We start from the raw sequence: 16,646 nt of genomic DNA, 5'->3' as shown, positions 1-16,646 counted from the left end.
ATAAATTATAGGTTATTAAATATAATTTTTAAGTAAACGCTACATATGTTAAATATATTACCGCACTTGAAACACCAATGAAAAACCTTTTAGGTCATATGACTATTATTTATTCTTTACTGCATGTCCTCTATGCTGGAATGCATTGTGGAATGAGTTGGTCATCTCCTTGTAGCTCAGAATGCCCCAAGGGTAGGAATTAAATACCTCGATATCAGCAACCAAATCAATGAATTTTCTATTTATTTGAACCTTCGAATCCATTCTGAGTACACCATGAACTAAGAAATATAGTAACATAATTCTTACAGCATCCCAATCATCCACAAAATGTGTACCCTTGAATATTCATTCCAGTTCGGGCAGTTTCAAGTCAGCCCTGTCATTTAGCAACCTCGTGAGCAGCTCCTTTCCTTTGGAAATTTGCATATCATACATGGAAGGGTACCTACAAAACTTTAAGCCACTAATGAGTGCGAATTCCCACTTCGTAAACCGCACTCCAAATCCGCCGAAGTTAAACTCCAGTACTCCTGGATTGTTGGACACAACTCGTCTGCAAAGCAGGTGATGCACTAGATGACCAGAGAACCTGAGGTTCTTCATGTCAAGTAAGTGTCCAAAACATGTTTTTCTATACTTTTCCAGCTGCTCACTTGTGAGGACACTTGTAATTACTTTGTTCGCTTCTATTGGATTCCCGAATGAATGTGTCCTAACTTTAAATATATCGGCATCCTGAAAGATCTGTTCCTTTGGAGCGTCGATGGGCTGCAAAATGAATTACATAAATGGAACTGACGTGATCAATTTAATCATACCCTATTTTTCCACCCTAACTTGATAATAATAATTTCCAACCAAATTTTAAGACATATGGGTTCACATTTTTGCACTAGTGGTAATTACTGATGAAACCATCGATAATCAACCTACAATGAACTAAAAAAAATCCCGATGGCCATCGGGTGAAGTTTTTCTCGAGTTTTCACATTCATGAATAAATATTGATAGATGTCTTATCATTTACTACACAAAACAACATAAATGAATATAAAACCTACCATCTCAGATGGGGGAGAGGAGAGTGGAACGTGCCCTGGAAGTTTGGTGCTTTCCGTCTCAGCTTTGGATTGCTGCCTAGTAGTTCGTCGACTCTTAGAGTTGGGTGCTGATGTGCTACCACCGCGTCTCTTACTTTCCACCTTCTTACCTCCCTTCTTTAGTTGAGCTCGCAAGTTCCTCTTTGGTGCCATTATAAAGTACAACTACAAATGTAAACTGACAACATTAACAAATTTTTATCTACCTTTAACCACATTGTCAACTATGTATACATATATAAATATCTGCAATCCTCAATTTCATACGCTCTCTTCCTAAGGATATTGTGTATGCCATCTACAAAACATTTATTGAACATTTACTGTATAAGAGTGTGTTTACTTCTAAATCTTTCTATCTTCTTCTTCTTATTTATTTTTTTTTTTTGGGATAAAGTGTTTGCGTGTTTGCTTTTAGCTAACCATGTACCTAAAATTTTATGCACCGATATTCTCTCTCTCTCTCTCTCTCTCTCTCTCTCTCTCTCTTTCTATATATATATATATACCTTTAGAAAGTACTAACAATTAACAAGTACTAACTCTGGAATTCTCAACTTTAGTTCTAATTAATCATAAAGTATTTTTCTCTTATCTCCAAGTACTGATTTTTAGTAATAAATTACCCTAGCAAAAAGGAAGAAGAAAAAACTTAAAAGAAAAAAAAAGGTTTGAAAAGCAACTAAGATTTCTAATGCAGCTATAGTCTAAAATGGGGTTTTAATAGAGCAACCCACAATTGTGGCCAATTATGATGCTACATGCAGAAGCAGATAAAGTGAAATATTGAAATGACTGGAGAGGAAGTAGTCAATTCACCCAAAATAGAAAAACAAGAAAGTGAAGTATAGAGGTGGAAGACTACATAGAAGCTATGCAACAGACAGATTGTTATACGCCAATCAAAAGTAGCCCTTAGACTGTATATATACATATCATATTCATGTTATATTTAATTATTTCTTAACATACAATATATGTCTAAAAAATGTGCACAAAAAGTTGCAGACTATAATCTAAACATATAGGTTAAGCAGGACTGCAACTTGTCCACCACTTCTATATGAGTATGTCAACTAATGTAGCTACATCTTTTCCCCATACTGCTTGTGTTTAACCTTATTTGGTTATAAAAGCTCAAACCTACTGATGTTGACTTTTCCGCAAGTATACGGGTCATTTCAAGTAATAGAATAATGAGAGAGTATCGTTCCCACTAGAATTGGTTTTAATATTAACTAATTACCAAAATTTTCACTAATTGTTTTTATCTAGGCACTCAATTAAAGTGAGAGAATTGAAACTAGAAGTAAAGAAAGAAATTAAATAATGAATTAAGTCATAAATACAAAATTCAACAACTTAAAATGGAATTACAATGAACTAAATGCCTAGGATTTTGATGTACCCTCTACCCTTCCTATATTTAACTCATTAGGTTGACAAAATACCAAACTTCATCCAATTTCTAGCCTAGAAAAATTCCAATTTAATCTAATCTCTTTTTCCAAAGTGAATTTAGAATCTATAAGTCCTTAATGAAAATTCGAAATTTCTTCCTAAAATTCCTAAGTCTTCATGCCTTAAACCCCCTTTTTTATGGCTATCCAAATCCTAGTTAAATTTTCAATATTAATTAGAACCTAGGTTGTGTTAACCTAGTGACCAATTCACCAATTTTAACTTTCCCAAGTATAAAATAGTGAATCTACCCAATATCCAAGCAAATTCCCAAATGCAAGAGTAAATTGACCAATAAATACAAGATTAACACAAGAAAATTGGATAAAAAGCAAAATAAAATTCAACCCATTAATTAAATATCATCCAAGTAGAGGTTCCATCAAAATTCTAGATAGAAATTTAGCTACACATGTTCTTTGTAAATACCATAACAAAATTCAAGGGAAAATCTATAAAGTAAGACATAATATTCAAAAATTAACAATGAACCCAATAAAAATAGAGAATAAAAAATGGAAGAGAAAGAAAAACTAATTTAATTGAAGATTCTTGGTGCTCCAATGTCTTGAAATGCTCCAATCCTCTTCAATCCAAGCTTTCTCTCTCTAAAATCCATTTGGGTCTTTGTGCCTCCTTTTTCACCTTTTTTTTCTTCTTCCCTCCGTGGCTGGTCCTTTCATTAAACCCTTTTTACCCTAGACAAGAATGAAGATCCACCCTTGTTTTTTTATCAAAAACCCTTCTCCTTTTGACACCTTATCATCCAATTTTTATCCTTCGAAAAAATGCTGAAAATGTAAAAAATGTGGTGTGGAGCTTAAGGGTACACGCCACTTTGGCGTCACTCCACGCCAGTCTTTATGTAAAGAAAGGTTGCTGGTTGGCGTGAACCTTAGCGTGGACCATGGTGTGGAGGCTAGTTTGGGGTGGAGGGTGGACTTGGCATGAAGTGGGCTGTTTTGGCATGGACCTTAGTGTGGACCATGGCGTGGAGCAAGAGTTTGGCGTAGACCTTGGTGTAGAGTGGAGGGTGGCATGGAGCCTTTCCATTTTTTTTCCAAAATTGCTCCAAACTTGTCATTTTCTTCCATAATATGTCATTCTCTCCAATCTAAAGCATCCCTTCAAGATTTTTAACAAAAAGCATTAGAAATAAATTAAAGCTTGAGTTTTTAAGCAATTAATCAAGCATTAAGGGCTAAATAAGTGAGCAAAAATCTCACTTATCAAACTCCCCCAAACTTAATCAGTTGCTTGTCCTCAAGGAAAAAGGCACTCCTAAAACTAAAATAAAAAAGGCAAAATTAAAGATTACTTTCTAAATATCAAAATCAAAGTTAAGGTAGATATTATAATTTAATGGCCTCATGAATAAGTAAATGCAATCCTATATGAGAACTTCAAAGTAAATTTCATCTAACTACCTTATTTTTCACTATATATCATTGTTCTCAATGTGTGTGTGTGTGAATAGATTTAGGCATTCAATAACAAGAAATTGAATCAATTTACACAACTAGGGCCTTAAAAATTATCTTAGCTTCATATGCAAGACACAGTCTCAAACTCTCCACTAATGTAGCATTATTGTCAAGCTTAGGATCAAAAGGACTTTTAAAGCTTGTAATGAAAAGGATATGAGGTGGGGGTTTATAGAAAGAAAAAGGTAAGGATAAATAAATTCAAGAAGGATTCTTAGTATCAAAAATTATGAATTAAAGCTTTACCCTCTTCTTACCTTTAATTTTCCATTTTCTTACTTCAACTTTTACTCACATACTCTTCACTAATCATGATCAACCCATACTCCCTTATTGAAAAATATATTTCTCAAATGAAGCTTCTCTAAATATTTGAGTTCATTTTATATAAAAGTCCCAAGTGTTTTGAAACTACAAATATTACAACTCAAGGAAGCTATTTCTACAAACTTAAAGAAAGTTAATCCCTCATTTTCATTGCATTTTTTTTTTCATCTTTTTGTTCTTTCTTCTTTTCTTTTTCTTTTTTTTTTTTTAAATTAAAGAGGGAAATAGCTACATTACAATTCCATTGCTTTCCTTGAGTTTTCAAAGTCTCAATCTTGGAATCTCTTTTTTTTATTTATTATTATTATATTTGAACTCAAAAACACTCTCCCTATCATCACTCTCCGCTTTGTACCCCGAAATTGAACTTTTAACATTCAAGCTCCTCATAGAGAATGCACTAAAATCCAATTTCCATTTCTCCTCCCCCAAACTTATATTACTCACTCACCTCACCACACCTAAACCATACTCAAGCTAAAATTCATCTCATTTCAATACTAAGATTCCTTAAATACGAAAAAGGTGGGATAAGGAATATTAGTTAGGTTCGTGAGGGTAGGTGAATGTGGTTTATCGACAAAGAGGCTCTACCTGCATTTCTATATGCATCCTAAAGGTTCAAAAAGGGTACTAGGGATATAAAATGATAAGGTTAGCTTCAAAAGGCTCAAACTTAACAAGGAAGGCCTAAATCATCTCCTAAGCTCAATATAAAACTAGGATTTCACCTCGAGTTGAAATTGTGTAAGTTCTAGAGCTAATCCAATAATGTGCCCTAACCATGTAAATTTTCATCAAAATACAAGCTATATCATGACCATAATCATTAAGTGCTCAAATTTCTAAAGAACAACAATATTCAAGTGTATCTCTTGGTAATCAAACAACAAATTAAAATCCATTATCACAAGAATATGCATTCAATCATTAATTTATTCATCATTGGCCAATTATTTTATCTACCAAAACCAAAAACTACTAAAAACTAAAAACTAAAATATTTTTGGATTTTTTTTTTCAAATTTTTATGGATTTTCACAGATTTTCTCAAAACAAAAATAACTATTAAAAATCTAATTTTAAAATTCTAACAAAATGATTGAAAAATTCAAATTTCAACAATTAAGCACAAAACTTTTTTAAAATAGACCCAAAATTTTGATTTCCCTCCCACAAACTTAAAACAAACATTGTTCCCAATGTTTAAAATTAAAGAGAAGGGTTAAAGAAAACATTCTTGGGGGGTGAGTGAAATTCACCCCCAAACTTGATTCTTCCAGCCTCTTGATGGAGCATGACCAAAGTCTCTCTCTCTCTCTCTCTCTCTCTCTCTTCTTCTTCTTCTTTTTTTCTGCCATTAGCTTTAAAATTTTCCTCTTTTCTCATCACCAAGATTGATGAAAATTTGATGAGAATTGATGATGGATTTGGTGGAGAGAGATGGAAATTATGGAGGTGGTGTTCTTGAATAAGAGGGAGAAGAAGAAAAAGAAAATGTATGAAAAAAATAAATAAAATTTGAATGGGCAAGTGTAGGAATCGGTGAAGAGGAAGAGGAAATGAATTTTTAGTGTTTGTAAGTGCATGTGAGTTGCACATGATTCATTAATGGTACACTTGTAAATTTTTAAAAAAGCACATGATGGTCACATGACAAGGTGGTACAAAATTGTGTTTATGGAGAAGTTATGAAATCACGTGGGAGGCATGAGAGGGAAGAAATGAGATTGTTTAATTTGGCGTGAAGTAAGGTGGTGCACGCCAAGATGGCTTGGGGACACGCCACTCTCTCTGTCTGAGCTGCTGGAGGGAAGCGTGAAGTGGAATGGTGTACGCCAAGATGGCATGGGGACACGCCACTCTCTTTGTCAGGGCTGCTGGAGTGCAGCGTGGAGCAAGGGAGTTCACGCTTAGGGTCACGCTGAGGTTCACGCTAAAGTAGCGTGGACTTGCTGCTGTTGAAGGGAAAATGGCGTGGAGAGGGGTGGAACATGCCCAGATGGTGTGGGGACACGCCACTGCCTCTATTTTTGGCTGCTGTGAGGCGTGAGGTGGGGTAGAATGACGCCAAGGTCCACGCTGGAATTTTCCTGCACTGAACATCAATCACTTAAACAGCAATATCTTTCTCTACAGACCTCCAAATGATGTTCTGTAAAATTCTTCAGAAACTAGACATCCTCAGTTTTCCATCCATATTTTTCTCCCTTCCTAATTCATTTTCTAAGATTTTTGAGAATTTTTCAAAGTTGACCCATCTGCACAGTTTTCTTCAGCACTTCACTCAACTTTTTCACTTTGAACTTCAACACTCCGACTTTTCTAAAATATGAAACAAATTAGAACTTGAACCTCCAATCACCAAGAATCCTATAAAAGAAAAGAAAAAGAATTATAAAACTAGCATTAAAATAATAAAACACATATAAAATCTAATTATGACATAATAAAATTTAAAGTAAAAATTTTGAAAGAAAAAGTGATAGGTTAGAAAGAAATCGGGTTGCCTCCTGAGAAGCGCTTGGTTTTACGTCTCTAGCTAGACATAGCCAAGTGTTGCTTAGGTTGGGTCTTGAACTTCCTTTTCCCCAATAGGGTGCTTGACTAAATCACCATTCTTCCTTTCCATGTCTTCATGCTTGGACACCTCTTGCTTAATCTTGATCACATGTTCTTTCTTTGATTTATTCTTTTTCCTCTTCTTGGAACTCTTTTTCTTTTGAGTTGAATCCTTTAAAGATGATTCTTCATTCACATGTGCACAGTCCCATGGAGGCTTCAAAGTCTTCTCATAAGATACATCAAGATTAAGAACAAGTTTCTTCACATCTCGGATTTGTCTATGCTCATCTCCTCCAAAATAATGCTTGACCCTTTGACCATTAACCCGGAATAATCTTCCATGATCTCCTTGAAGCTCAATTGCACCATATGGAAAGATTTGATTGATACGAAAACGTCCCGACCATCTTGATCTCAATTTACCTGGAAAGAGCTTCAAACAAGAACTGTATAGAAGAACTTGTTGACTCGGTAAGAACTCTCTCCTCAAAATCTTCTTATCATGCCAAATTTTGGTCTTCTCCTTATAAATCCTCCCATTGTCATAAGCATCTCTTCGAAATTCCTCCAACTCATCAAGTTGTAACAATCTTTTCTCGCCAGCAGCTTGGAAATCAAAATTCAACTTCTTTATAGCCCAAAACGAACGATGTTCCGACTCCATCGGGAGATGACAAGCCTTACCATAGATTAGACGATATGGGCTCATGCCTATTGGAGTTTTGAAAGCTATACGATATGCCCACAAGGCATCATCAAGCTTTGAAGACCAATCCTTGCAATTTGTGCCAACCGTCTTCTTTAGAATTTGCTTAATTTCTCGATTACATACTTTGGCTTGACCATTAGATTGTGGATGGTAGGCTAAAGCTACCTTGTGCTTAACACTATATTTTTGCAAAAGAGAGTTGAACAATTTATTACAAAAATGAGAGCCTTCATCACTAATAATCGCTTTCGGTGTTCCAAACCTCGAAAATATATTCCTTTGAAGGAATTTCAAAACAACCTTGGCATCATTTGTTGTGGTAGGAATTGCTTCAACCCATTTTGATAGATAATCCACTGCAAGCAAAATGTATTGGTTGCCAAAAGATGAAGGGAATGGACCCATGAAATCAATCCCCCACACATCGAAAATTTCTAACTTCAAAATATTTGTGAGGGGTAATTCATGCCTTTTTGAGGTGTTTCCCATTCTTTGACAACGATCACAAGTCTTAACAAAAGCATAACAATCTTTGAATAAGGTAGGCCAATAGAAACCGGATTGAAGTACCTTTGAAGCGGTGCGTGTAGGTCCAAAATGTCCACCACATGGAGAAGTATGGCAATGAAACAACAAACTTGAAACCTCCTCTTCCGGTACACATCTCTTAATGACCAAGTCAGAGCATCGCTTGAACAAAAGAGGATCATCCCACTAATAATTCTTTGCTTCATGAAGAAACCTTTTCTTTTGTTGCCTTGTCAAATCCGGTGGCAAGATTTTGCAAGCAAGATAATTCACCAAATTGGCAAACCAAGGCAATTTGGCATGCACCTTCAAGATTCTTTCATCCGGAAAGAATTCATCAATATGAGTACCCCTTTCCTCTTGAAGATTTTCAAGCCTTGATAAATGATCTGCCACCACATTCTCTTTTCCCTTCATATCCTTGATTTCGAGATCGAATTCTTGTAGAAGCAAGATCCATCGGATTAAGCGAGGCTTGGCATCCTTTCTGTTGAAAAGGTACCTTATGGCGGCATGGTCAGTGTAAATAATGACCGTGGACTCAAGAATGTATGACTGAAACTTGTCACATGCAAAGACCACCGCGAATATTTTTTTTTCGGTGGTTATGTAATTGACTTGAGCCTCATTAAAAGTTTTGCTTGCATAAAAGAATGCCCGAAAAATCTTATCTTTTCTTTGTCCCAATACCGCTCCAACTGCAAAGTCACTTGCATCACACATGATTTCAAATGGTTCCTTCCAATCCGGTGTAATCATGATTGGAGCCGACACAAGCTTTTCTTTAATCACATTAAAAGCTTAAAGACACTCCACATCAAAAACAAAAGTTGCATCTTTTTCAAGTAAAGAGCAAAGTGGTTTCACAGTCTTAGAAAAGTCTTTGATTAATCTTCTATAGAACCCGACATGTCCAAGAAAGCATCGAATACCTTTAACATTGGTCAGTGGGGGAAGCTTTTCAATTGTGGCAATCTTAGCACAATCAACTTCTAACGCTTTTGATGAAATGCGATGCCCTAACACAATACCTTCTTTCACCATGAAATGACACTTTTCCCAATTGAGCACAAGATTGATCCTCTCACATCTTTCCAAAACCAATTCAAGATTATGCAAACAATGGTCAAAAGAAGTTCCAAATATGGAAAAGTCATCCATAAAAACTTCCATAATATTCTCCACCATGTCGGAGAAAATTGCCATCAGACATCTTTGAAATGTGGCCGGTGCATTACAAAGTCCAAAGGGCATCCGACGAAAAGCAAAAGTCCCATATGGGCAAGTAAAAGTTGTCTTTTTTTTTTTTTTTATCTTCGGGAGTTATTGAAATTTGGTTGTACACGGAATACCCATCCAAGAAACAATAGTATTGATACCCGGCAAGACGACCTAGCATTTGGTCAATGAGAGGTAGTGGAAAGTGATCCTTCCGGGTGGCCTTGTTTAGGTTTTGGTAGTCAATGCAAAAACGCCATCCGGTGATGGTCCTAGAAGGAAAAATCTCTTCATTATCATTTTTAATCACCATTATACCTCCCTTCTTAGGAACAACTTGAACTGGGCTCACCCAAGAACTATCGGAAATTGCATAAATGATACCCGCATTCCATAGTTTCATCACCTCTTTTCTCACAACCTCTTGCATAACCGGATTCAATCAACGTTGATGCTCAATAGAGGGTTTATAATCCTCCTCCATAAGAATCTTATGCATGCAAATCGAAGGACTTATACCCTTAATGTCCTCAATTGACCAACCAATAGCCGACTTATGCTTTCTTAAAACTTCCAAGAGCTTGTCTTCCTCTTCTTGACTCAAAGATGAAGAAATCACCACCGGGAATGAAAAATTTGGACCTAGATAAGCATATTTCAAATGGTCGGGAAGAGGCTTCAACTCCGGTTCATTAAAAACCAACTCCTCTTCCTTCACTTTCAAAGAAACATCTATGGATACAATATTCTTATGAGATGCATCAACAAGATGTGAGATATTAAACCAATCATCAACCTCATTATCAAATGAATCCATGGAATCAACATATTCATCATACTCTAACGGTTTCTCAACATACACATTCTCAAACCAAGCATCAATTTCATCTATATCATCCATTTCACTATCAACATGGTAAATATCCTCCTTTCTAGTACTAGAATGCACCAATATATTCTCAAAAGGATCAATCGGATAATGCTCGTGGAAAAAGGATTCAATACAAGCATTAACAACATCAATACGATCATAGCTCTCTACATCATCCGAAAGTTTCATAGTAGAAAGGATATTGAAACTTACCTCTTCACCACTCACTTTCAAAGTGAGGTTCCCACTAAATACATCTATCAATACCCTTCCCATAGCTAAGAATGGGCGGCCAAGAATGATGGGAATATCATGATCCTCCTCCATATCCAAAATGACAAAATCAACAGGAAATATAAACTTGTCAACCTTGACAAGCACATCTTCAACGATCCCATAAGGATAGGTGAGTGATCTATCTGCCATTTGGAGGGTAATTTTTGTATGCTTGACTTCTCCAAGACCAATCCTTTTGAAAACTGATAAAGGCATAAGATCCCAAGTCACACAATGCCCGTTCAAATGTGGTGCCACCAATATTACAAGGAATTGTGAAAGAGCCCGGATCCTTTAGCTTTTGTGGAATCTTCCTTTGAATAATCCCACTACACCCTTTGGTTAGCTTGACGGTCTCATTATCATCCCACTTCCTTTTGTTAGACATCACTTCCTTCATAAATTTTGCATAATTGGGCATTTGCTCAAGTGCATCAGCAAAAGGAATGTTGATGTGTATCTTCTTGAAAATTTCAAGGAATTTGGCAAATTGAGAGTCTAGATTCTTCTTTTGAAAATTTTGAGGGTAGGACAATGGTGTTGGTAAAAGAGGAGGGTTATCCGTAAAAGTTATGGACCCCGGACATACCTTTGTAGACTCTTTCTTCTTCAAATCACCATTGAAAGAGAACTCCTCATCACCTTCCTTTGCTTGATCATCCTTAATTTCCTCAACCTTAGATGACTCTTTGTCAACCATTTTCCCTTGAGAGAAACTACTAGAAGGTGTAGGTCCTTGGTATACGTTCCCACTTCTAGTTGTAATGGCCTTGCATTCCCTTGGATTTGCTTCCGTATCACTTGGAAATTTACCAACGGACTTTCCTTTTATCTCATTGGCCAATTGCCCAATTTGATGTTCAAGTGACTTCATAGTAGCTCCCATATTAGCACAATGAGTCTAAATAGAATCGCGCCTAGCCTCATCCTTGTTAAGCCTTCGTCTTGTCTGTAAAACAAATGAGTTCATTGATGTGATCAAATCTTCAACAGATGGTTTATCTTCCTTAGGCTTTTGAAAACCAGACAGCGGATTTAATGCATTCCTTGGATTTGCATAGGAGAAATTTTGATGATTTCTCAACCCTGGATGGTAATAATTTGGAAGATTGTTGTTAGGCCTAAAGTTGTAGCTCCAACTTTGTTTCACAAAGGAGCATTGTTCTTAAGATTGCTTACCCATTGGAAAAGACATGCTAGATGTTGGCTCCATACTTGAACTAGATGAAGAAACATTCCTACCAAATGAAGCCAATTGATGTGAAATCGCATCAACCTTCACTGTCAAATTGGTGAGCACATCGACTTCATGTACACCGGTAGGCCTCCTTCCCATTTGTCTCTCAATAGGCCAACTAAAAGAACTAGAAGCCATCTCTTCAAGTAGTGCATATGCCTCATCCACCGTCTTTGCCATCAATGATCCACATTCAGTGCTATCAACAACGGTCTTGGTCTGACCATTGAGACCATTGTAAAACAAATCAATGAGGACCCATTCATCATAGCTATGTTGAGGGCACTTCCTTAGAAGCTCTTTAAACCTTTCCCACGCTTCATTCATCAGCCCAAAGTCCAATTGACGGAATTGACTAATCTCACTTCTCAACTTCGAAGACTTTGATGGAGGGAAAAACTTCATCAAAAATCTATCCATAAGCTCCTCCCAAGTAGAAATACTTCTGGTTGCAAAGCATGAAAACCATGCCAAAGCCTTTCCTTTGAGTGAAAAAGGAAATAAGCGCAACTGAATAGCATCCTCATTAACTTCATTGAATTTGATGGTGTCCGCCACTTGTAAGAACATCGTCAAGTGAATATTGGGGTCTTCACTTGCCTCACCACCAAATTGATTTTGTTGGATCATGTTGATTAAGGCCGGCTTCAACTCGAAATTGTTTGCATTAATTGGTTGACGCCTTATCCCAAAATAATGCTTTTGAGGCATTGGCCGAAGATAATCCTGAATGGCTCTTTGTCGAGGTGGATCATTGTTGTTTGCCATAGCACTCCTTTGTTCCCTTCTAAGCTTTCGGTTAGCACGACAAGCACATTCAATCTCTGGATTAAGAGGTAAAGCTCAACACCTCGAGCACTTCGCATACACTACACAGACAAAAGTAACCAAAATTAAATAAAATAAATAAAAGCCTAAATTATGAACAATTAATTCAATATCAATATTAGAAAAATATCAAAACATTCAATTCCCCGGCAACTACGCCAAAAACTTGATGTTGACTTTTCTGCAAGTATACGGGTTATTTCAAGTAATAGAATGATGAGAGAGTATCGTTCTCACGAGGATCGATTTTAATATTAACTAATTACCAAAATTTTCACTAATTGTTTTTATCTAGGCACTCAATTCAAGTGAGAGAATTGAAATTAAAAGTAAAGCAAGAAATTGAACAATGAATTAAGTCACAAACACAATATTCAACAACTTAAAATGGAATTACAATGAACTAAATGCCTAGGATTTTGATGTACCCTCTACCCTTCCTATATTTAACTCATTAGGTTGACAAAATACCAAACTTCATCCAATTTCTAGCCTAGAGAAATTCCAATTTAATCTAATCCCTTTTTCCAAAGTGAATTTAGAATCTATGAGTCCTTAATGAAAATTAGAAATTCCTTCCTAAAATTCCTAAGTCCTCATGCCTTAAACCCCCTCTTTTATGGCTATCCAACTCCTAGTTAAATTTTCCAATATTAATTAGGACCTAGGTTGTGTTAATCTAGTGACCAATTCACCAATTTTAACCTTCCCAAGTATAAAATAGTGAATCTACCCAATACCCAAGCAAATTCCCAAATGCAAGAGTAAATTGAACAATAAATACAAGATTAACACAAGAAAATTGGATAAAAAGCAAAATAAAATTCAACCCATTAATTAAATATCATCCAAGTAGAGGTTCCATCAAAATCCTAGATAGAAATTTAGCTACACATGTTCTTTGTAAATACCATAACAAAATTCAAGGGAAAATCTATAAAGGAAGACATAATATTCAAAAATTAACAATGAACCCAATAAAAATAAAGAATGAAAAATGGAAGAGAAAGAAAAACTAATTTAATTGAAGATTCTTGGTGCTTCAATGTCTTGAAATGCTCCAATCCTCTTCAATCCAAGCTTTCTCTCTCTAAAATCCATTTGGGTCTTTGTGCCTCCTTTTTCACCTTTTTTTTCTTCTTCCCTCCGTGGTTGCTCCTTTCATTAAACCCTTTTTACCCTAGACAAGAATGAAGATCCACCCTTGTTTTTTATCAAAAACCCTTCCCCTTTTGACACCTCATCATCCAATTTTTATCCTCCGAAAAAATGCTGAAAATGTAAAAAATGTGGCGTGGAGCTTAAGGGTACACGCCACTTTGGCTTCACTCCATGCCAGTCTCTCTGTGAAGAAAGATTGCTGGTTGGCATGAACCTTAGCGTGGACCATGGTGTGGAGGCTAGTTTGGCGTGGATGGTGGACTTGGCGTGAAGTGGGCTGTTTTGGCGTGGACCATGGCATGGAGCAGGAGTTTCGTGTGTGGAGGGTGGCATGGAGACTTTCCATTTTTTTTTCCAAAATTGCTCCAAACTTGTCATTTTCTTCAATAATATGTCATTCTCTCCGATCTAAAGCTTCCCTTCAAGATTTTTAAAAAAATGCATTAGAAATAAATTAAAGCTTGAGTTTTTAAGCAACTAATCAAGCATTAAGGGCTACATAAGTGAGCAAAAATCTCACTTATCACCTACCAACACCTATATATGCTATACAAATCATTCACTTTATATTTATTGTAACACCCCGTCCCAAAGTACAACGGAAATTTTCCAACTTTGACCAAGATTGACCGTTGACTTTGACCGTTGATCAAGAGGTGAAAAGTTGACTTTTTGACTCGGATGGAATTCTAGGTTGACTGAGGTACCGTTACGAAGTACACATTGACACGAGTTCGTAGACTAGTAGCACATTGAAAACGGAGCTACGGTTTGAAAGATATGAGCAAAAAAAGTTGATATCCAAACTATCCAAGTGGTGCCGAAGTTGATTTTTTATTCATGCAAAGTTAAGCTTTGACTCATGCATGGTTATGAAGTACTAGTCGATACGAGTTCATAGACTAGCGGCACGCTTAAATTGGATATCTGCTTAAAAAGTTATGAACCTGCAAAGTTTTAAAATACCGTATTATTTTAATATTATTTTTTAAACATGTAACAATGTGTCACGTGCGACTTAATAAATGTGACCATGTGTCACCATGATGAGATGCCACATGTCAACCATGCTTAATACCATATTATTTTATTATTGTTATTTTATATAATAATATTATTTTTAGTATTATTTAATTATTTTATTTTATTTTATTTTATTTTTATTTCTTTTCCTTTTTCTTTTTTTTCTTTTCCCCCACGTGGGAAAAAAGGGCCACAGGCCCCTTCTTCTTTCTTCTTCTTCTTCCTCCTTCTTCTTCCTTTCCCTTCCTTTCTCTCTCTCGGGTTCTTGCCGTATTTTTTTATTCCGGCCACCACCTTGTTACACGCGCCGGCCAGAGAGGAGCGGAGGGAGGAGGCGAGCTCGGCCCTAAAATTTTCCGGCCACTGGATGCCGGACGCGCCCAGATAGCTTCGACGGTTGGGGTTTTTCTCTCTCCTCGATTTGTGTGTTTTTCGGCCAACCCAGCTCACCCCATACCTCTATCTCACCATTTTCGACCCCTCTGAGTCCATTTCCGTGATTAGATTGCCCAAAACCCCCACCATTTGAGAGATCTCTCAAGATGAAATTCGGCCGAAGCTTTCCGGCCACCACCGGCAAAATTGGGGTCAATGGAGACCGGTAATGCGATCCTCGTTCCATAAGCTTTGTTTCGGTATATTATTCGTCAATTTTGGTTAACGTTTGTGTTTAACCCCCCGGGTACCGGGTATTATTTATCCGAATAAAATATTAATTTATTTGAGTTGTATAATGTTGTTGTTCTAGGAGCACGGGTGCGTCATGGAATTGATACCATAAAGGATCTTAGGTTAATTGCGTGCTCTAGGTGAGTGACCTACCTTGAAAACTATTTTGGGATGATTAATTATATTTATTTGGTGTTAAATTGATATCTGGAATTATGCTCATGTGGTGGAAATTTAATTATAATTGTGGAAAAATATTATTTTATAAGTACGTATATGTTTATTGCTGCTAAATGAAAATTTGGCTTATTAATGGATTTTTTATCATTATTGTGGTTTAATTGTATTTATTACACATGAGCAAGGTATTTTCATTAATTAAATTGTATCTGGATTTTAATATTATTTTTGGACATGATTGGTTTAAATATTTCAAGGAAAATATTTGTTTAAATTGGTGGTTTCAAATTTTATAATTATGCGTGTGGAATATGATTTGTTGGACCTCGTGATATGAGAAAAATTATTTGAATATTGTTATTGATGGTTTCGTACCAGAAATGTTCAAGGAAAATGTGGGATGGTGAATTTGAAAAATGGTATAATTCCCACGATGATTTTTTGGAAAATCGGTACGGTAATAAAGAAATTTAATAATTAGTTTTTGATGCACTCATACAGTATTGGTGTTCTGGATGTATATGTGGTTTAGCGCGCAAGTTATTATGTCTCCCGTGAGTTGCCATTGGACCGAGGGCAGGCAAGTCTTATATATTGCGCATCAGCCGCCCCCCCTCCGTGGCCGGGATGACGGTTTCAGCAGCGGCGCTGTCGGGATGTCGAAGCGCCGTATGCAAATTTCTCTCTTTAACCTCCTCGCCAGTTGGTGCTCGGGACGCTGGGTATCGGAGGGCATCACTGGTATATGGTGTGGTGCGTTGAGTATAAATTTCTGGATAGAAATTTCAAACCCTAAAGTGTTGAAAATTTATTTATTATATTCTATTACATTTTATTTATAAGTGGATTATTTAATTATTATTTATTAAATTAATTGATTCCTTGATTTCTGGGCGTACGAATAATCGGATTTTGCGAAAATGTTTTAAAATGGGAACATTTCCAACGGAGTGAATAGTGAGGGTTTTGAGAGAAAATATTACTTTCAAATGTTTATGATTTATTT

The 16,646-nt window shown here is 36.2% G+C and overlaps 1 protein-coding gene and 1 pseudogene across 1 annotated transcript; both read right to left on the bottom strand.

Moving 5' to 3' along the window:
* Positions 1 to 348: 348 nt before the first annotated feature.
* Positions 349 to 1,383, bottom strand: LOC132800428 (uncharacterized). The gene is made up of 2 exons (XM_060814037.1): positions 1,065 to 1,383; positions 349 to 771 (listed from the first exon to the last, which is right to left on the bottom strand). The coding sequence occupies exons 1-2, from the start codon at positions 1,254 to 1,256 to the stop codon at positions 349 to 351; spliced, it is 615 nt and encodes a 204-aa protein (XP_060670020.1). The 5' UTR covers positions 1,257 to 1,383.
* A 1,421-nt stretch (positions 1,384 to 2,804) lies between these two features.
* Positions 2,805 to 11,428, bottom strand: LOC132800717 (uncharacterized; annotated as a pseudogene).
* Between the last annotated feature and the right edge of the window lie 5,218 nt (positions 11,429 to 16,646).

Source organism: Ziziphus jujuba, chromosome 2 (assembly GCF_031755915.1).
Source record: "Ziziphus jujuba cultivar Dongzao chromosome 2, ASM3175591v1".
NCBI lineage: Eukaryota > Viridiplantae > Streptophyta > Magnoliopsida > Rosales > Rhamnaceae > Ziziphus > Ziziphus jujuba.
This window is presented reverse-complemented; position numbering and strand designations above follow the sequence as displayed.